We start from the raw sequence: 22,906 nt of genomic DNA on the forward strand, positions 1-22,906 counted from the left end.
AATTCTCTTCTGCTGATTCCATTGCAATGGCAGCCTCCCTTGGGCCTTCGATGGCCGATCGAGCAGTCCTATTTGCATGTCCTTCTGATCTGGAAGATGAGCCAGTCATAGTGGGGACCCTTGCACCCCAACAACCGGCCATTCAGCCCCCGCCCAGAGCTCACCCACCGGAAGAAAACCCGATCTTTCCATAGAAATGGAGGATGTCATTGCCAGGGCCATTTCCCAAGGGGTAGAGGCTGGCATGATGCAACGGGCCAAGCACCCACGCAAATCATGCTCACTCCTGACACTGGGACCTTCACAAGAAGTGGCTCAAGCCCAGCCCCCTCAGTCATCGCATTCTTCCTTGGCCAATGAGGATTCTGACTGGGAGGAGGACCTTGATCCAGGGCTAGAACCAGAATTCTCAGGAGATGAGGCTGCTGTTCCCAACAAGCCGGCCTTTTCTGGCTTGTTCAAGTATATTAATTTCAAGACTATTTTTAACAAGGCCAAAGCCTTGACCCACTTGGGTACTAGCACCCCAACTCCGGATGCTCCTGCACCAGAGGACCTCAGTGAGGGACTCTTTGAGGAACCAGAACCTATTCAGGAAATTGTGCCAGTTCCAAAGTTATTTCTTAATGTGGTGTAAAAGCAATAGGCGCAGCCAAGCACCCTTGTTACCCCTAGTGGTAATGACAAGAACTTGTACACAGTTGACCCAAGTCTAGATGACTTACTGAAATTGCCTCCCATGGACGCACCTGTGGCGGTGCTCACTTCCAACTCAGTGCTTCCCCCTAAACTATTAGAAGGGCTCAAGGCGGAGGACAAAAGGCTGCCACAAGACTCATCAGGCGGCGACTTGGGACATTAAAACTTCTGCTTCTGCATCCTTCCTGTCCAGGGTGGCACTACTCTGGCTGAGACAGATCTTCGCCAAGCTTCAGGCTGGGGATACCAAATTAAGGCAGGATGTTAACAAAATTATCGCAGTGACAGAGTACACTGCCGATGCTACCCTGAACACTGCCAAAATTTGCCTCTAGATCCCTGGCTTCTAATGTCACCACCAGGCACCTCTTATGGCTCAGACATTGGAATGCGGATATGCGATCCAAGGGGAAGCTCGCCTTGGCTCCCTTTAAGAGCGGCAAGCTTTTTGGGAGGCCCTAGACCCTGTCCTGGTTGAAAACAAGGACAAATGGAAGGTCATGCCTTCGTTCAACAAAAAATCTGACCGTAAGGGTTCACAAACTTATAGGAGGCAGCCTTTTCGGAACTTGGAGCAGCCATCTACCTCTAGTTCCTTCCAATATCCATACTCTCAGGGCACGAATAGGTCCCAGGACGATCAGCCCTTTCGTGACAGAAACCGTCAACAGGCCTTCTCCAAACATCCCTATCGCAGAGGGTCCATAGATCTCAAGGAGGGCCTACCTCCACATCCCCATTCGCAAAGCTCAGCTCAGGTTCCTGAGATTCTTTTATGCAGGCCACCACTGCCATTCAGCCTGTCCTCAGCACCTCGAACCTTTACAAAGATCCTAGCCGTGGTGACGGCATTCCTGAGATCTCGCCCAGTGCGCCTGCATTGCTACCTGAACAACGTTCTCATCCAGTCATCGTCACGGCAACAAGACCTGCAGGACTGCGAACCCTCCAACATCACGGGTTCTCCATCAACAAGAGTAAGGTTCTACATTTAGACAAGAAAAACGAAATGCACAGGTACAGTATAGATGATACCTTGCTCAACAGTAGTAACTGTGAAAGGGATCTTGGAGTCCTAGTTGACAACCATTTAAATATGAGCCAGCAGTGTGCAGCAGCTGCCAAAAAAGCCAACACAGTTCTAGGCTGCATAAACAGAGGGATAGAATCAAGATCGCGTGAAGTGTTAATACCACTTTATAATGTCTTGGTAAGGCCACACTTGGAATACTGCATTCAGTTTTGGTCCCCACGATGTAAAAAAGATGTGGACACTCTAGAAAAAGTGCAGAGAAGAGCAACAAAGATGATTAGGGAACTGGAGGCTAAAACATATGAGGAACGCTTGCAGGAACTGGGCATGTCTAGTTTAATAGAAAAAAGGACTATGGGAGACATGATAGCAGTGTTCCAATATCTCAGGGGTTGCCACAAAGAAGAGGGAGTCAAACTACTTTCCAAGGCACCTGAGGGTAGAACAAGAAGCAATAGGTGGAAACTAATCAAGGAGAGAAGCAACTTAGAACTGAGGAGAGATTTCCTGACAGTTAGAACAATTAATCAGTGGAACAGCTTGCCTCCAGAAGTTGTGAACGCCCCAACACTGGAAGTTTTTAAGAAGATGTTGGATAGCCATTTGTCTGAAACAGTATAGGGTTTCCTGCCTAGGCAGGGGGTTGGACTGGAAGACCTCCAAAGTCCCTTCCAACTCTGCTATTGTATTGTATTATTGTATTGTAACAAGGAAAAGAGTAATCTGCATCTGACCACCAGGCTGCAGCACCTGGGTGCTATCATCAATACCACCAGTTGCCAGGTCTCCCTGTCTCCAGAGCGGTTGGCAAGCATCAGAAGCCAAGTGTTGCAGGTACTACACTCATCACAGGCATCAGTTGTGCAGCTGTCACAACTCCTTGGCAAGATGATTTCGTGCTTGTCAATAGTACCTTTGGCACGCCTTCATTCTTGACACCTACCATAGGGCCAACATGAGCTCAACAGCTGGTTGAGTCTCACCAAAGGTACATCAGTCCCTCCAGTGGTGGATGTCCCCCACGCTGGCAAGGGACACCCTCTTCAAAGAGCCAGACCATCTCACCATCACAACGGACACCAGCCTATTCGGCTGGGGTGCTCATCTCTACAACTAGATTGCACAGGGCAGATGGTCACCACCCGAAGCGTCCCACAGCATCAACTGGTTGGAACTGAGAGCAGCGCGGCTTGCACTCGTTCACTTTCAAGAGCACATCAAGGGGCATCACGTGAGAATCCTAACTGACAATGTGGCCACAAAGGCACACATAAACCACCAAGGGGGCACTTGATCCAGGTCCCTGATAGAGGAATCAGAGTCCCTGGGAAGATGGGCAGAAAGATACCTATGCTCTATCCAAGTGGAGCACATTTCCAGGGTCCACAACATCCAAGTGGACTGTCTGAGCAGGGCCACAGTTGATCACTCGGAGTGGCGCCTGCACCCTGACCTGTTCCACCAGTTGTCTCAGAGGTTCAGCCATCCTCTGGTTGACCTGTTCACCTCCCCAGACAACACACACCTTCCCAGGTTCTCCAGGTTCCACACCCTGCAAGCTGAGGGGGTCAACACTCTCCATGGCCACCGGGTCTGATGTACGTGTTCCCCCCGTTGCCTCTTCTTCCCAGGGTGATTCGGAAAATTTTGTTGGAAGAGGCGGAAATTCTGATCGTGGTTCCCTACTAGCCCAGAAGAACCTGGTTCACCGACCTGGTGAATCTCTCTGTCAACCCCCTTTGGCGGATTCCCCGACACAAGGTCTCTCTCAGCCAGGGGGCGCTTCAACATCCAGAGCCCCAGTGGCTACAACTAGCCATCTGGCACTTGAGAGGGACCTCCTAAGTAGGGGTAGCCTTTTCACCAAGGTCATTCACACCATTCAGGCGTCCAGACGGCCTTCTACAACCAGACTATACGACGCCACGTGGAAGTCCTTCGACAGCTAGTGTAGAGAGCACGACACTGTGGCGATGATTTCCCAGATCTTGGACTTTTTGCAAGGTGGACTCGACCATGGCCTGGCCCCTAACACTCTCAGACAGCAGGTGGTGGCCTTGTCCACAATTTTGACAATAGACAAGCACTCTTCCCTTGGTCATCATCCCATCATCTGCAATTTCCTACGGGGTGCAACCAACCTGAGGCCTCCAGTTGTTCACAGACATCCCTCATGGGATCTCAATGTAGTGTTACGGGCTCTCATTGCCCCGCCCTTTGAACCTCGGCCACCCTCAAGCATCTGACATTTAAGACAGCCTTTTTGATTGCCATCACGTCTGCACAGCGAATTTCTGAATTGGCAGCACTGTCAGTTCGTGAGGACTTGTGCTTGATTCAACCTGACAGAGTGATCCTCCATTTGGACCCGGCATTTATACCCAAAATCAACTCTTGGTTTCACCGGGCCCAGGAGGTCATACTTCCCCACTCCAAACAGCCCAAGGAGAACAAGTGGCACATGTTCGATGCTTGTAGAGCGATACGTAAATACATCAAACGCATGGCTGCTTTCTGTTGCTCTGAATCACCTTTTGTCGCGTTTCAACCAGCTTCCCAGGGCTGCAAAGTTTCTTCTCAGACCATTGGTCGCTGACTACAGGCTTGTATCACCTCAGCTCACGTTCTTCAGTCTATTCCGATGCCACGCCATATCACCGCACATTCTACCAGAAGTGCCGCCACTACGGCGGCCTGGGCTACCCAGGCACCAATAGATGAGATTTGCAAGGCTGCTGTGTGGACTTCCTTGTCTCCCTTTGTTCTAAACTACAGACTGGACAAATTTGCTTCTGCGGAGAGGGCATTTGGGGGGGCGAGTTCTCCAGGGCATTCATACCAGTGGAGAAACCCTAGACACTTCCGCTTCCTGCCCTAGTGACATTTAGCTTGGGTATGTCCCATGCTTGGACTCTCCAGAGCAGCACCCAGGAAAATGACCATTGGCTTACCTGAAGGGTCCTTTTCTGGGTGCTGCGAAGGAGAGTCCAACCCCACCCTGTGGTCTACAATACCAGTTGTCATATGGTTTCTTCTGAACTTATGGATAAGTGTTATGACTTTGGTTGACTTTGTTCCTGAACTTCTCTGTGTGCATTGTCCACGCCTTCATTGAAGAAAACCTGAGGATTAGTCGGCACCAGAGGCGTGGCTTAAAGTTTCAATTCAGTCCTGGGCAGAGTGGCTGTATTTAACCCATGCTTGGACTCTCCTTCGCAGCACCCAGAAAAGGACCCTTCAGGTAAGCCAATGATCATTTCTGATTACTCAGATTTGAATTAATAACCTTTTTTCTTTTTGATTTAGCTGATATAAGAGTGGTATTCTGTGACAAATCAGAGAAAGCTGAACTACTTCTGGATAAAACTGAGAAAGGAGAAATATCAGCCCTTAAAACAATTGTGATAATGGACCCTTTTAACACAGACCTTGTGGCCTGTGGAAAAAAATGTGGTGTAGATATCATCAGCATGAAAGAATTTGAGGTAAATAAAACAGATTTTATTGTGAGACATCCTGACTTGAAATAAGAAAGCAAGAAGTTTTTGCCTGTTGCAAAACTAAACTAATATTCTACCCAACTGAATAACGTCTAAATTGGATTTTACATAAAAAAACCCACCCAAACTCCTAGCAATGTAAGGATTTTTCTTGGCATTGCACAACATTTAGATGACATTAAACATTTAAACAGGTGGTCCTTGAAGCAAAACGTGATGGGGGGGAAAGGATGATGGCTGTTGGGACTGTGTGAGATGGGAAGCAGGCCCAAAACCTGTGGGAACTCAATGGGGCAGGATGAGGAGTAAGATAGGCAATTGGTTGTAATGATGGGCAGATTGCCAAACACTCAAATTATTCGCATATCTGTAGAGGTGTTGCAGTGACCCTAGCTTCAGGTATAGGTCATACCCTATTTTTCGGAGTATAAGACGCATATTTCCCTCAAAAAAGAGGCTGAAAATCTGGATGCATCTTATATACTGAATATAGCATTTTTTGCCTCCTGAAACCCTATCACCTTCACCAAAATGGCCATGCAGAGCCTTTAGAAGCTTTGCAGAGTACTCCTGGGGGCTGAGGCGGGCAAAAATGAGTGAAAAACGGCCCATTTTTGCTCAATTTTGCCCTCCCAGCCCCCGGGAGCTCTTTGCAAGGCTCCTAAAGGCTATGCATGCCCTCTTTTTTGACAATAAACGGGCCAATTTTTGCTCATATTTGGGGGGGGCACCCTCAGGAGCACTCTACAAGTCTCCTAAAAGCTATACATGCCTTTTTTTTAAAGGGAGGGGCATTTTAGCAAAAAATGGGCAGTTTTGGGGAGGTCTGCAGAGTGCAAAAACTTTTTTAATTTGTCTCTTCAAAACCTTGGTGCGTCTTATATTCCGGTGCGTCATATAATCCGAAAAATATGGTAAGTCCATTCAGTGCCATTGTAATTTTGAATGGTCACTGAATGAACCCTTGTTCATTCCATGTATATCCAATATGCAGGTTCCTTTCCATTTTGAAAAAAAAATTCATAAGAATTCAAATAAATAATACTTGTCTAAACAAAATTCATTGCAACTTTTGAAACAATATACATGAAAGTTTTGGGAATCAAAAAGGTGATTTCAACTCCTATCTGACTTGCTGTCGTTTCCCCTCTCCAAAGGTATCAGGAAGAACCCACAAACACAAACCTGTTGTAAGTACCATGTAGCTTCTAGCGATATATACATAGTGGCTATTTTACTGTGCTGGTTTGAAAAGAAGGATACTAGAGATTTTTCTCTCTTTTTAGCTTCCACAAACAGAAGATCTAGCCGTAATCTGTTTCACCAGTGGAACTACAGGTATGATTGTCTTGGAATTGATATTGGAGACGAAAAGGATGATAAAGTTGTTTTTAACACCTGAAATATAATGCTAAAGTAAACTGTCAGCATTGCTGTAGATACCACTACAATCTAAACATGCATTCATATTTGGAGATCCGTATAATACAGTATAATGTAGAAGAAACATTTTGTTATTATAAAATTGATTTTATAATTGTAACAGTTATAAAACATGGATTCGTTACAGCCTGTTTTTAAGCTCTTGCTGACATGTACAATAGTCCTTGACTTACAAGCATAATTGTGATTATAATTTCTGTTGCTAAACAAGAGGATTATTAAGTGAGACACACCCAATTTTATGACTATTTTTGACATAGTTGTTAAGTAAAACACTGCAGTTGTTAAGTGAATCACGTTACTTAAGTGAGCTTGGCTTTCCCCATTGATTTTGCTTGTTGGAAGCTGGCTGGGAAAGTGACAGATGATGACCTCATGACTTGGGGATCTACAACCATCTTATGTAATACATAATGGTTGCCAAGTGCCCAAGTTTTGATCATGTGACTATGGGGTGGCTGTGAGAATTGTAAGTGTGAAGATTGGTCATGTCACTTTTTTTAGTGCCACTGTAACTTTAAAGGTCACTAAATGGTTGTAAGTCGATGATCACCTGTACAAGAATTCCATGAACCCATTTAGAAATTTCATCTCTTTGCTGTTTCAAATCTTTATACCTTTTTTCTCACAGGATTGCCTAAGGGAGCCATGATTACTCATCGAAATATAGTGAGCAATATGTCTGCATTTGTGAAAGCAACAGAGGTAAAGGTTGCTGATTTGGATTTTTTTAAGACCTTGGAGTGTAACTCATTTGTAAAAAAGTGATTAATCTTTTACAGAAGGTTTTTTTTCAGTTTTAGCAACCTGATTTAATCAGTTTATTGAAGTCCAAAAACTGCAGCTTCCAATTCTGTAGTTAGGGGAGAAAAAAAATCTGTATTTTTAATTTTATTAGTGCTTTGTTTTAAAATGAAATTTATATATGTTAGATCAGTACTAGTAGGACTGCTAGGTTTTTATAATGCTTCCTATCCAAGGGATTGACTTAAATTAAAAACAATAGAATGTGTAATTCATACAGTATATACCTGTTAATATCCTTTAAAAGTGTGACATTTCTATTATACTAGGTGTTTAATCTGGTATTTTACTAATGTTTACAAAATGCTGGGATATTAGAATTTCAGTATTACTAAGTGAAATAAGGTGGTACTTTTCTGCCAATCTGCCAATTCGAAAGCATGTAAAAAATGCAAGTAGAAAAATAGGGACCACATTTTGGGGGAAGGTAACAGCGTTCCATGCGCCTTTGGCGTTTAGTCATGCTGGCCACATGACCACGGAGATGTCTTTGGACAGCACTGGCTCTTTGGCTTTGAAACAGAGATGAGCACCGCCCCCTAGAGTCGGGAATAACTAGCACATATGTGTGAGGGGAACCTTTACCTTTACCTTTAAGGAGGTACTTAGAATAGTTTGCCTAACATGAAAGCAAATGACATTTAGGTTGTTTGCTTGCTTAATATCTTCCTCCTAGCATACGTTATCTAATCTGTCACTTAAGTCATCTAATACTGTATTATTTCATAAAACATTAACTGCAGCTTCTCTATTTTGCAGATTTGTTATTTTAAATGTTTTAAGGGTTCTGCCATGGGGATGGGAGGTTAAAAATTTAAAACAACCAATACAAAATTCTTGGAGAAAAACAACACCTTAGCATGTTATACACATATCTTGATCTTCTTATAAGAAAGTATACAAGTTTTATGTAACCACTGAATGGAAGTTGAGCTAAATACAGGCTTGATTTGTAGTTCAACATACAAATTCTGCTTTCTGGAAGCCATGTTTTATTGTTTCTGGTCTTTTATATACATACATACATACATACATACATACATACATACAGGTATGTGTGTGTGTATGTGTGTGTGTGTGTATGTGTGTGTGTGTGTATGTATATATAATACACATACATGCATATTCATATTCTAATTTCTCTGGTGCAAGTTTGCTTGTCTCTGATGTTCTCTGATCTTTGCTACACATAGATCAAATTCATACTTTGGTGAATTATGTGGATTGCCTATCTTCTGGTTGATTTTATCCTATTTGCAACTCTGAAGCAAAATTGATTTTTCTAAAACAATTGATAATCAAAGAACAGCTTGAAGTTTCTTAACTAATCTTTTACAATTCAATATCCTCCCCATTTCAGGGTCTAGGTTCTAAAATTCCAAACTACATCCCAGTGTATCTGGAGAACTATCCACATTAAGATTTAGGTACTAAATGCTTCATGCCTTATATGACAAGATCTTTGGTCTTGAAGCAAAAGATGTTTTGCTAAAAAGTCAGTTCGTTGTCTCTAAAAGAAAAGTACATAAGTTGCACATACCTTGAATATGAGACATAAATATAAGTGTAATCGTAGTGTAATAAGTATATACCTTGGTTATTAGAATATTAATGGTGAGATTTGCTTCTCCAATTTAGAGGTATAACGCATTGACTTAATACAGCTCTGCAACATCCTTTTAATTTTAATAATTGTCTTAGTTTGGAATTTCAAAGCACGGATGATAAAATTGTAGAAAGGGCATAGAACATTACTCTGAGTGGCTTAATGGACCAAACTGGGCTTATTTCCCATTCTTCCTATGACTGTGGTGATCATGTCTATTGATTCTGTTTTGCTTGGCTTGGACATGGTAGCTTTTCGTTTTAAAAATTATTCTTCTGTAATTGGTTTCTTTTTCCCTTCTACTTCCTGGTGCTTCTGCTGACAGAAAGCAGTTTTTCCTTCTCCTGAAGACACCTTAATCTCCTTCTTACCCTTGGCTCATATGTTTGAAAGAATTGTTGAGGTAGGCATCTGTATTTTTAATGTCATTTTTAAGTAGTTTCGTCTTTTGCAGAGTGGATATATAACAAGCCCAAGTGACACACATATTTCCTTTTTGCCTCTTGCACATATGTTTGAAAGAATAGTCCAGGTAAGTAAAACTATGTATGCCGGGTTACTTGCAACAGGTAAATCTTTTCTTAGACTCACATGATTTTCTTAATGTTGGTTCCCCAAATAAAAATTGGCAATATACAATTCCCATTAAATACAAATCCATTTTCTGCCCTTGAAATTGAAGGAGTGATTAAGAAATAATTGCTCTTTTTAGCCCAACCATTTTAAAGGGCTGTAGATAAAAGTGCTGAAGGAAGTTTTATGCATGCTGCCTTTAGCTCCTGAAGGAAAGGTAGGATATAAGTGTAAAAAATAAGAACAACTCCCTGCCAATATGATCATTAGTTAGGAATGATAGTTGTCCCAGCAATACATAGGAACCAAGAGCTAGAACTTTTTAAATCTGATAGTGAATAAGGAAAGATGGGATATCAGTGTGTGCTACCTTGAGATCCCAAATGAAGAAGAAATAAATATAAAGATGTCTAACATACGTACGTACGTACGTACGTACATACATACATACATACATACATACATACATATATATATATATATATATATATATATATATATCAGCACTAATACAACAAAAAAAATGTAACAAAAAAGGCAACAGTAAAATAAATAAATAAATATTGGGTTTCTGCCTGGATATATATATATATAGCATATCTCTGTCAAGGTCATTGTCTGTTATTCTTTATACCCAGCCACACTGCCTTTTTTTAAAAAATTCCACTAGCATAAGCAGACCAAGTTGAATATACAAAATCTGCAGGATACTCTATGTTTGCATTTATTGCTAATACTTATGGTTTTGTTGCAGCTGAAGAAGAGTATAGTCTCAGCTTTATATTGTATACTTTTTTTTTCTATTGTGTTCTGTGTGCACTGAAGGTGTTTTAATTTATACACGTATTGTCTTGTAGGCTATCATAATTGCTTATAATTAATTGAATCCTTTTTAGTCCTATTGGATCTAGAATTTTGTTTGAAAAATAATGTATAGCCTTTATTGTCATTGTACATCATGTATACAGCGAAATAAGTTTTAGCCTCACTGGTGCAATCCATGACAACAAATGCAAACAACATAAATAATTTAATCCCTATGCAAGTAATTAGGAAAAGAAAAAGAAAGGAAAACTAGTCATATGTTTCCGAGTGTGCTTGGAGTGATTATGCTTATGTTTAGGAGTCTGGCAGTCCAAGGATAGAAACTATTTTTAAACCTATTTGTTCGGCTGGCTATGCTTTGATTTCTTCTGCCCAATGGTCGAAGTGCAAAGAGACCTGGGTGTGAATCATCTCTGAGTATCTTCCTTACTCTGCTAAAGCAGCGAGACCTGGTGATGTTATCCAGTGGTGTTAAGAGGGCAACTAATGGTTTCTTGTGCTGAATTGATCGCTCTCTGTAGTGCCTTCCTGTCTGCAGCAGTTTAATCTCTGAGTAATTTCATTTTTCTTATATAGATAACTACAAATTGAAAAATACATTTATTCCTGAATGAACCTAATGGGTATTTAAATACAGATTTCACTGAACATAAAATATTCTTTAAAAATTAAAAAATTAATTTAAAAAAATTAAAAATGTTGTCATCCTGGATAAGAAAATATGATATGAATTAAGTGAAAGATGGTAGCAATCTCAATTGGCTGCTTTCTTCTTTGATAATGAAACTGTTTCTAAAAGCACAGCCTCTTCAGATTTCATTGACAGTGAAATAACATAAGATGGCAAACAAACATGAAGGTATCTTATGTTTTTTTAATATATATATATATGTTGTATTTATGCTGATAAATAAATAAAGGGAGACTAGTATAGATCTATTTCAAGCTATTTAGCTCTCATCAGCTAGCCATACCCTTACTGGGATTCGAAGCTAGCTGATGAGAGCTAAATAGCTTGAAATAGATCTATACTATATAGATCTATATATATACATATACATATATATATACACATACATACATACATACATACATACATACATACATACATACACACACACACATACATACACACATACCTTCCCTATTACAATTCTACTAAGTTTCTTAGTGACGTGGTGGCTAGTGGAGTACATGTAGCTGCTTTAACAAGTCATGGACAGGACACATATTCTAATGCAGTTACTACAAATAAAAACCCAAGCATTGGACAGAATGTTGTCCATGGGGTTGCGATGGTCGGACATGACTTTGCAACTAACAACAACAACATCAGTAATTAGCTAATTTTTTTATTCTGTTGGGAGTTGAAGTCTATACATCTTAAAGTTTCCAAGATTGAGAAACATTGCTCAAGTCCAAGTAGTACCTTTCTATCTTACATTTGCATGCAAGCTGAAGCCAATTTTGGGGATGTGTTTTGGCAGATAAAATTCTAGGCTTATTCCCCAGTAATGAAGGCAAACATGGGTCCCAAGATAATGTTGCAGGATCCAATCTGAATCTTTCATTAGGACCAGAGTTTTAGTCTTCCAAACTTTTGGGTTTGTACTGGAGCCCATCCTTGGGGAACTTCTCTCTCTTCAGAATGCTCTCTCCATAGTGATTGCTGTAACATATATTGCTTTCCTGTCTTGAAATTGGCTAAAACACAATGGAGCTATTATTACTAAAATAATAAAACAAAGCCTGCTCGGGAGACATAGATACCAACTATGATGTCAGATCCCAGGGACAAGCAACTAATAACTTCAGATAATTTGCCTATAGCATTCAAAATTCTGATTATTTGCCACACTGGCTGAGGCTTATTAAGTGTCTGGTGTCCTTAGACTATTTCTCAAGTGTTTCAAATATAAACAGAAACTTCATTACAAATCAGAGAACAATCTTGATCAGCCAGTTTCAAATTGTAGTCTTAGTTCTACTTTAGCTCTCTGATGTCACAAGATTAGTTATTCTTCCCTTTTCCGTAGGAGGAAGAAATGATATGTTTGTGTGATATTTATAAATATAGTATTAGCTAACCAGGCAGGTGGTTTTACACTAATTTTTCACCGCTTCAGGGATGGAGACAGTTAAGGTGGATATGTTTGGAGTTACAAGTACAGTGGATATAAAAAGTCTGCACACCTTGGTTAAAATGCCAGTTTTTTTAGATGTAAAAAAATCAGATCAAGATCAATCAGATTCCCCCCACACACACACTTTTTTTAAATATAACAATTATCTGTACAGTTTGTTTTTAGTGGAAATCTTTTAGGGAGCAAAATCTCATTAAAAATGTATCATAATATAGTTGCATAAATGTGTATGCCCTTAAACTAATACTTTGTTGAAGCACCTTTTGATCTGATGGCAGCAGTCAGTCTTTTGGGTAGGAGCCTAGTAGCTTGGCACACCTTGCCTTGGGAGTCTTTGCCCATTCTTCCTTGTAAAAGCTCTCCAAGGGCATCTCCTGTGTTCAGCCCTCTTCAGTCATCCCACGGATTTTCAATTGGATTCAGGTCTGGGCTCTGGCTAGGCCCTTCTAAAACTTTGACCTTTGAGGTCGGAAGGTTTTGTGTCAAAATTGATTTTTGGAACTGTTCATAATTCTCTCCACCTTGACTAAAGTTCCAGTTCCAGCTGAAGAAAAGCAAACCCAAAGCATAATGCTGCCACCACCATGCTTCACTAGGGACGCGGTGGCTCAGTGGCTAAGACTCTGAGCTTGTTGATCAGAAAAGTTGGCAGTTCGGTGGTTCTAATCCCTAGCACCATGTAGTGGAGTGAGCTCCCTTTGCTTGACCCAGCTTCTGCCAACCTAGCAGTTCAAAAGGATGTAAAAATGCAAGTAGAAAAATAGGAACCACTTTTGGTGGGAAGGTAACAGCTTTCTGTGCTCCTTCACCGTTTAGTCATGCTGGCCACATGACCACAGAGACATCTTCGGACAGTGCTGGCTCTTTGGCTTTGAAACGGAAATGAGCACCACCCCCTAGATTCGGGAATGACTAGTAAATATATGCAAGGAGAACCTTTACCTTAAGCTTCTTGGTAAGCTCTCAGACCTATTTTCTTGTTTTTTCATATATATTTTTTCAATTTTGGAGGGACACCCCATTCTTGGTAATGTCACTGTTGTGCCATATTTCTACTTGGTGATATCTGTCTTCACTGGTGTGTACTCTTTACTATTTAACATCAGTTTGAATATGATTGGTGAACTCTGAACACAGCCACATCCCTACTCATTAGAGAGTGTGCACACTTATGCAACCATGTTATTGTAATTTTTTTATTATTTCCCCTACAAGACTTTACTTTGTTTTTAATTGAATTGTAGTTTCCATGTTATATTAAAGGTGAAAAAAAATTCTGAAGTAATTTATCTTGGTCTGATTTTTTACATCTCAAAAACTGGGCATTTTAACAGGGGTGTGTTATATCCACTGTATCTTAAGCAAAGAAGTGACTTTAAAAAGTCATCTACTAAAGAAGTAATGTGCCAGATGGATAGCTTATATTAAAATCGGTTAAAAGGGATTGTTCAACTTTGCCTCCTAGTAAATTTTTTGTAACTAGAAAAAAGCCAGTTGTAAGAGTGGAAGCTGGTGAACAGTCTAAATTTAAGTAATGCTATTAATAAGCAAATATAATTTTAGGAATATGTCAAAGTGGCTGAAGAACAAAAGCTTTGTCTGTGTGCTCCCTAACTATCAAACAGATTATGCTGATATGTATGTGGTGCAAAAGGGAATGCTGATAACTTGGGCTGCAGTGATAAAATAAACCAACTGCTCCAATTTCTGCTCATCTTTTTAAAAATAAGCCAATTAAATTTTAATTGCCTTGGTATATTTTGGATTCTTTCTTTCTCTCTTGTCCTTAGTGTGTGGTTCTTTGCCATGGGGCTCGGATTGGATTTTTCCAGGGAGACATCAGGCTACTCATGGATGACTTAAAAACTTTGCAGCCTACGGTGTTCCCTGTGGTGCCAAGATTGTTGAACAGAATGTTTGATAAAGTAAGTCTGTGTGAAACTGAACAATAGTAGGCACCCTTGCTTTCCATGACATTTCCGGAAATCACTTTTCATGCTTTGGGAGTCTAAAGGTAGAAAATAAAGCATATTTTGATTTGTAAAAGCAAAGCTCTTATTTGTATCTAAGGGGTGAAACCGCAGCAGCAGTCACTCAATGTTGCAGCAGCGTTAAGATCTTTCCCAAATGTTATTTGCATTTGCATACAACCACGAAACTATGTCTACTACAGCCTACGGTAGATGGGATGCAGAGTGGGCCTGATCAAAGGATTATAATGGCTCTATGATTAGCAGTGGAAAATAGCAAGCAGGAGTCCTCAAGCATTTGTTCAATTAACAGTTAGTGGCATAGGATGGTGAAAAATATATTCACTTGTTTCTATGGCATCTTGAAGAAAATTGCACTCTTTTGCAGATCTTTCAACAAGCAAACACTTCATTTAAGCGGTGGATATTGGAATTTGCTTCCAAGAGGAAAGAGGCAGAACTTAGAAGTGGCATTATTAGAAATAATAGCCTATGGGATAAAATGATTTTCCGCAAAGTACAGGTAACCTGATTGCTGATTATTTTGTGAGTTGACTTACTTTCTGGAAGTTCTTGATTCCAATATTTTTTAAAACAATCTGTGGCTATGAAATTAGGGCAATTGTTTATTAAATCACTGATACATCCAGATTAGCATGTTTTATAATGCTAGACAACCACCACTTAATGCTTCAGATGGAGATTTTATATTAGAGGGCAATGTATTGTCCTCCAGATGTGTTTGACTGGTAGATCCCATGAACTTTCACAATAGACCACTGTATGATTGCTTAGACTTCTTATTTAATCTTATCTGGTAGTAATAAAATTTGACTCTAGGATCCTTTACATATAGAGAGCATACTTATCTATTTCATTATATCCTTTTCCTATAACATAAGAATCCAGCTAACATAACATACAGTTAGTCCTTGACTTACAATCATTCATTTAGTGAACATTTAAAGTTACAACAGCACTTTAAAAAGTGACTTACTGTATATACTCGAGTATAAGCCTAGTTTTTCAGCCCACTTTTTGGGCTGAAAAAAGCCGCCTCGGCTTATACTCGAGTCAGTGAAAAATTTGCCCGAAATGGAGGAGAAAAAGGGGCGGGGCCATGCCGCTGGGTGACACTCGTGAATGGCCCAGTGCCCCTGTGAGTTTCCCCTCCCTCTGTGTCAGTTTGCCACGCAGCGCGCACCGCACCATCCCCCCTCCTCACGTTCTAATGTAATGCAGGGCTGTCTTACGATTCCCCTTCCTCCCCTCCTGCCGCTCTGCAACGATGTCCCACCTCCTCCTTGTTATGGCAAGCAGCCACATAGCGATGTCCCACCTCCTCTGGTACAGTGATCCAATGATAGGAATCACTGTGCCGTGTGTCATAGGAGGCGGGACATCGCTCCCGCGGCTGCACGGGACATCATCATCACAGCGGGACATCAGCATCATGAGGTGAGTGAAGTATTTCATTGAATACACCGCTAGTTTACTGTTTTTCTTTGAAATAAATATTCAAAAACATTATTGGTATCTATTTTTATTTTTGAAATTTACCGGTAGCTGCTGCATTTCCCACCCTAGGCTTATACTCGAGTCAATAACTTTTCCAGTTTTTTGTGGTAAAATTAGGTGCCTCGGCTTATATTCGGGTCGGCCTATACTCGAGTATATACGGTATGACTGGTTTTCACATTTACATCCTTTTCAGCATCCCCATGGTCACATGATCATAATTTGAGTGTGGCAACTGGCATGTATTTATGACAGGTGCAGTGCCCCAACATCATGTGATCACTTTTTATCACCTTCTGACAAGCAAAGTCAATGGGGAAGCCAGATTCATTCTTAACAGCTGGGTTACTAACAGAACAACTGCAATGATTCACTTAACAACTTTGGCAAGGAAGATTGTAAAATGGGGCAAAACTCACTTAACAACTATCTTCCTTAGTGGTGGAAATTTTGGGCTCAATTATGGTCACAAGTCAAGAACTACCTTAGTATAATTATTCAAAATTGTTTGAATTTAGATTGTGGTTTTAAGGAAGTGAATATTGGAATATTTGTTTTGAAGAAAAAATATATTTGCCTGTAGAAGACTCAAAGTAGATTTCCAATAGCAAAGTATTGTTTGATGTGTGAGGTCATTCTAACAGGCAATATCATCTCACAGTCAGAAATAGCAGTTTAACCTTAGTATCTTTCTCATAGTGACTCGATACATACGTGTAACTGCTGGTTCTTGTAAAGTGATTCTAGTGATTCTGATTTCACCCAGTCTAGTGAAGCAGGGTAATCGAGGGTCTTTTATGCAGATCCATAGCTCTTTTTTAATTTAGATATTACATTTTTTTAAAAAAAATCTGAAAAAAATATTTCTATTCTGAAACCATAGTACTTGTTTCTAATTATGAGCCACTCAAAACAAGTGCTTCCAGGTTGTCCTATATGACCCAGGATGAGACAATCCATAAAATGATTGTGTTACACATGTGTGAAGTGTTGTTTATGTAGCTATCATCATATGCAACAACTATATATGAGTGGTATAGCTGGAATGTCTGTGTGAGGAAAACAGGCAGGAGAAGGAAAAATTAATCATATATTATGTGTATTTGGATATGATACAGTAGGAGGCAAATATGATTCCCTTCCTGTTAGGGCAGGAAAATTTATTATTGTGTAAATGGAATAGGTTGCCTCTCCTTCCTGGTATAGCATTGCCAAGTGAGGCCCAATATGGTCTTTCCTAATACACATGTTTGGTTTTAGAAAGACTATTTAACAATATTTCATGGCCTGTGTTAGTTTTAGATGAAGTAACAGGGCAAAATGTATCTGGCAGGCAGCACTGCAACGAATGCTCCTGGAAAGAATAATCCATTCATGTGACTCCAGGCTGCCTTTAAACACACATACTTGGAAAGAGTTCAGAGAATTTGGGCTATTGAATATACTTCCAAGTATGATCCAAGTGCCACTCACCATAGATTTTTGACTTCCCTGCGGTTGTTGAAGTGACGATGTTTGATGGGTTTGTTTTTTTCCGTTCCTTAGGCAAATCTGGGAGGAAAAGTCAAACTAATGATTACAGGAGCAGCTCCTGTTTCTGCAAATGTATTGACCTTCCTAAGAGCAGCTCTTGGTTGTCAGGTGAGCTTGGACTGTAACTAGAATGAAAAATGTAATTTTCATTACATTTCATTTCATTACAAATGTCATATCTTATCATCTTGAGGTTACAATTAAGAGAACTGGACTAATTTTTTTTTACAAAGCACTTATATGATTAACTGAGCACAAGAAGGGACTGAAGACCATGCAACATCAAACAGTATTGAAAATTGGATTGTGAAAAAAATGGTATTATTGATTCTCCAAGTGACACGCTTCTCTTAGTTATTTGGATTGTGCCCATCTAACAATCCTTTGCCTAAAACACAAAATCAGTTATATAAATAAGAATTTTATAATTATTAGCTTAAAAAAAATCAACTCAAGAATTGTTATCTTACATGAATCTAGTCTTTTTCAGACTGGAATTACCTATAGGAAACTCAGCTAAAAGAGTTTTGCAACATACCATTGGTATATCTGGAACCAAAAATAATTTATTCTTGATGTGTCATTTGAAGTATTAGAAGACAAGATTAATGTTAGGTGAAGACTTAGATGGCATTTCTATAATTAAATTAAACAAGCATTCTTGGAAAATTCCAAATTTAAAATAGGTAATTGTTTAAACTATTGTTAACAATTACCAATTATTACCAATTGTTTAACACATTATTACCCATATGGCATATGACTGCATATGCTGAATAAAAATTAAATTGGAAAACCAAGGATGAAAAGGAGTTCTACGTTTGTTCAATAATTATGTATAAAGTGTCTTGAGAAATGATAAAATAGAATTCTCATTGGATGGTGAAAGTTTCAGAGTCTGATCTTTATGTTCTGCTTCACAGTTTTATGAAGGCTATGGACAAACCGAATGCACAGCTGGATGTTCTCTAACAATACCTGGTGACTGGACTGCTGGTAGGGCTTTTTAAATTTGTTAAGACTTATACAATTTAAATCAGGGCAGACAAAATATTTATCAAGAAACTTCAATGGTAAAATTAATCAGAAGTGAGAAGCAAGTCCAGCAATTTATATTATATTACTGTATTTTTCGGACTATAGGACGAACCGGAGTATAAGATGCACCAAGATTTTGAAGAGGTAAATTAAAAAAAAAAGTTTTTGCACTTTGCAGGCCTCCCAAACCCTCTGCATGCCTTGTTTTTTGTGAAAGACAAGGGGAGACTGAGGGGGAGGGGGGAAACAAGCAAAAAACGGGCTATTTTTCACGAAAACAGGCCTGTTTTTTTGCAAAAAAACAGGGCATGCATAGGCTTTGGGAGGCTTGTACCGTGCTCCTGAGGGCTAGTGGGAGCGGGCAAAAACAGCCCAAAAACAGGGAATGCATATGCTTTGGGAGGCTTGTAGAGTGCTCCTGGGGGCTGGGGCGGGCAAAAATGGGCAAAAAACAGCCTGTTTTCACTCGTTTTTGCCCTCCCAACCAGCTGCTGGGAGCTCTTTGCAGGTCTCCCAAAGCCAATGCACGTCCATTTTTATGAATAGGGCGGGGTTTCGGGAGGCCAAAAATGCTGTATTCAGTGTATAAGACTCACCCAGATTTTCACCCTCTTTTTTGCAGGGAAAAAGTTCATCTTAAACCCCGAAAAATACAGTATATTCTATTCTATTCTATTCTATTAATGACTAGAGTAATTAAATCTTGCAGATTGGTATGATAGTGGCTAGCTTCGTAATATTGGCTACTTCGTCTATCTTCACTGGCTACTATGAATATTAGCTGAAGGTGATGGGGGATATAACCCATTAATTTTGGGAATGTCAGGATTGAATATCACAATTTAGTTGATCCACAAGTAAATTGAACTAAATTATTTGTACTTGCCCTAGAAATTGTGGCATTTCATTATTTTAAAGAAATGGAAGGGATGGGAGAGAAATTGTCTTCCAATCAATCAATTTATTCCCTGCAGATATTTTTTCTACATATGACTAAGCAAGTCTGTGTGTGAATGCTTATTATTTATTTGGAAGACAGGAATGTTTAGTTATTTTTACTCTAAATGCAAGTTATCTGAAAATGTCGCTTTAGCTACATTTGTGGTCTGAGAAAGAAATGGTTATTCATCCTGCTTATACATCAATGTTTGCACAGTTCTCTAATTTCAGTCCATAAAAAAGATCTGATTTTGAAAAAAAAAATCTTTTCATCTTTATACATGGGCTACCTACTACTATCTAGCATCTATTTTTTGTGTATTACTTAAGTCAATTACTTGTAAAAATCTGTGATCTCACTACATGGTCTCTGAAGATCTGACGCTAGAAAGACATATTAACTTCTACAACATGATTGTAATATTTGGGGATTACAAAATTGTAGGACCTATTACATATCCTGATTTCAATACCTGTCTTTATTTTTCAATCAGTATTTGTGGATAATCTAGCTTGTTCAAAAAAAAATTTCTGAAGTGCAGAATCAAACCAAAATTATCAGAGTTTATGCTCTCAGATGGGTGCTCTTTGCATTGTCTTTATTCCATCTTCCTTCCTGATAAAAGACATAGCCAATGTAAATTATATTATATAGTGATAACAGTGACCTTAATAGTGCTTGTTCAGTAGCATGTCCAGTATTCAGTTAAACCATTTTGTGTAGAAATGAAATTATTACTTTGTATAGAAATGGTTTATGAATATTCATAATTCAACTATTATAACTTCACTGTTTCAACCACATGTCTGACAGCAGATGTCCAAAGTATTCTTATTGCTTTTTTGTGTGTGTGGGGGGGGGGGGGGGGAGGTCAATCAGATGTTGCTGCAGGATGCTATTTGTCTTTCTTTCTAGAGCTAGAGCACGTCTTGTGGAGCACCTTGGAAACGTGACAGACCAGGCTAGCAATCTTAGGCAGCCAAACAACTACCCTGTATTAGCATTGTAGTCTCCTGGCTAATGTAACATGGCCATTCATTCAATAAATAAATAAATAAATCATATATACATACATACATACATACATACATACATACATACATACATACATACATACATAAGCTGTTGGATTAATACTGGTTATATACAGATGCTGGTCTACTCCCTGTCATGGAAATTTATTGGTTTTTTTAGTATAGTTTGTTACACTCTGCTTAACCGACCATAGACACTGGGAGAATAAAATGATGGGAAAACTCCTACTTAAGCTGTCTTCAGCTTCTAGAGAAAAAGTGGTATATAACTCTAGTCAATAAAAACAATAATAAAATAAGTATATGCAGAGAAACGTTAATAAGAACTATCAGTAAGAACAACATGATACAGCAGTTCCCATGAGTGAAATGATGCAAGCTAGCAGAACTACCCTCAAGTCCTATTCAGTTCAAGTTCAGTTCAGTACCATATATATTTGCCTGAAACTATTCTTAGAAATGGACTTTTTAAACTATATACTGTGTGTGTGTGAATGTGTGTGTGTGTGTTTTTTAAAAAAATGCATTGTTTATTAATAACCTTTATTCAGAGTGACTCTGGTAGCATATGGTTAAAAACAACCCAAAACAAAATATTATTATTCCACCAATAGGTCATGTTGGTGCCCCAATGCCTTGCAATATCATAAAGCTGATTGATGTAGAAGAAATGAATTATTTTTCTGCCAAAGGAGAGGGTGAGGTAAGTTGTGCTATCTGAACTCCAAGGCTTGGCTTTTCCAACACTTAACCTCCCATTCTGGCTTGAGTTGGCAGAATATGTCAAACACAGTTCAGCTAGATTAGAAACTTTTGCAGGCAAAAAATTAAGCCTTAACATAATAGTTGATTGCCTGCTGCAGAGCAGCAGATGTAGACCCTTCATACAGTGTTAGTGGATGTGTGTGAGGGAGACAGACAGAGAGAGAGAGATCCAGAGATTAAAAACTCAGTTTTCTTCTTCCTGCATTTCTGGGGTTATAGACACTTTGCAGATCAGGTATCAGCCTTGGCTAATTGCGATGTGTTTCTATCATGGTCCTTTCTAGCCTATGAACTGCTGGTCCCTGATTCACCAGTTTTAGTTTTTACATGTAGAACTTAAAACATACCCAAATGTCAGAAAATCTCTTTCTGTTTCACATTGCATGTTTTAAATTTTAAATAAATACATTCTCTATTCTACAAGAATTAGTTCAAATTTTTTTTAAAGGTATCGTGATTTTGATCAGTATTATTTACCAAAACATTGGCAACTTGATTAAAAATAATAACAAGTGAGCTTAGGAAGAATCAGTTGGTATAGTGAATTATACCAGTGAATATAGTGAATTATTTCCATTCCTACATAAAACAGTAGGATAATCAGTTTTATGGTGTATTTTTAAGCACAGTCCATTTCTGTTCCAGATTTGTGTAAAAGGAGCAAATGTGTTTAAAGGCTATCTGAAAAATCCTGAAAAAACAGCAGAAGTTATTGACAAAGATGGCTGGGTACATACTGGAGATATTGGGAAGTGGTTATCGGTAAGCCAGTTTGTAATCGAATGTATTTTGTGAATAGACAGAAGAAATTACTTTAATCAATGGGTTATTTCACTGTTTTAGTGCTAGAACTTTTCTGTTGCAAGCTTGCATATTTCTGTGACATTCAATCTATTGATCATCTATAGTACAAGTGTCTTATAAAAACATGGTACCATCAACTTAGTTGTCAGCTTTTTCCATAGTATAAACTCTGAGATGATTTTCAGTTTAGATATCAGATTCCTAGCAATTTTAAATATTATTGCCAATCCTTTCTTAGTACTATGTGCTTCATTGGAAGAGATAAAAATTCAGCACGCAACTGTCTAACCCAGTGTTTCTCAACATTGGCAACTTGAAGATGTCCGGACTTCAACTCCCAGAATTCCCCAGCCAGCATTCGCTGGCTGGGAAATTCTGGGAGTTGAAGTCCGGACATCTTCAAGTTACCAAGGTTGAGAAACACTGGTCTAACCTTTCATGATGTTATCCATTATTTAATATAATTAAGATCTTTGTATATACAGAAGGAGTGTGATATAGATACATATAGACTGTGATATAGAAACTGCATTAGCTACAGTTCCAGCAGGATGTGGAAAAAGGCTACCATATAAACCTGGCCATAAGCAAAAAACCTGTTTTCACTGTGCATTTTTCTTGTGCTGCAGCTAAGTTGGAAGTGAATCTGTTCAGTTTCAGAAGAAAAGTTCTTATGT

General features: G+C 39.2%; 1 protein-coding gene across 4 annotated transcripts in view; it reads left to right on the forward strand.

Annotated features, from left to right (window-relative positions):
• Positions 1-22,906, forward strand: part of ACSL1 (acyl-CoA synthetase long chain family member 1) — a 55,285-nt gene that overhangs the window by 26,127 nt on the left and 6,252 nt on the right. For 3 of the 4 annotated variants that reach the window (XM_032223608.1, XM_032223610.1, XM_032223611.1), the window contains exons 7-17: positions 5,039-5,217; positions 6,390-6,422; positions 6,519-6,570; positions 7,307-7,380; positions 9,540-9,617; positions 14,418-14,552; positions 14,986-15,120; positions 17,661-17,756; positions 18,572-18,644; positions 21,275-21,363; positions 22,071-22,187. In XM_032223608.1, coding sequence (XP_032079499.1) covers positions 5,039-5,217; positions 6,390-6,422; positions 6,519-6,570; positions 7,307-7,380; positions 9,540-9,617; positions 14,418-14,552; positions 14,986-15,120; positions 17,661-17,756; positions 18,572-18,644; positions 21,275-21,363; positions 22,071-22,187 — 1,061 coding nt within the window. Of the gene's footprint in view, positions 1-5,038; positions 5,218-6,389; positions 6,423-6,518; positions 6,571-7,306; positions 7,381-9,410; positions 9,489-9,539; positions 9,618-14,417; positions 14,553-14,985; positions 15,121-17,660; positions 17,757-18,571; positions 18,645-21,274; positions 21,364-22,070; positions 22,188-22,906 lie in introns of all 4 variants that reach the window. The other variant, XM_032223609.1, reaches the window with a different exon arrangement.

This window comes from Thamnophis elegans, chromosome 9 (assembly GCF_009769535.1).
Source record: "Thamnophis elegans isolate rThaEle1 chromosome 9, rThaEle1.pri, whole genome shotgun sequence".
Classification (NCBI taxonomy): Eukaryota; Metazoa; Chordata; class Lepidosauria; order Squamata; family Colubridae; genus Thamnophis; species Thamnophis elegans.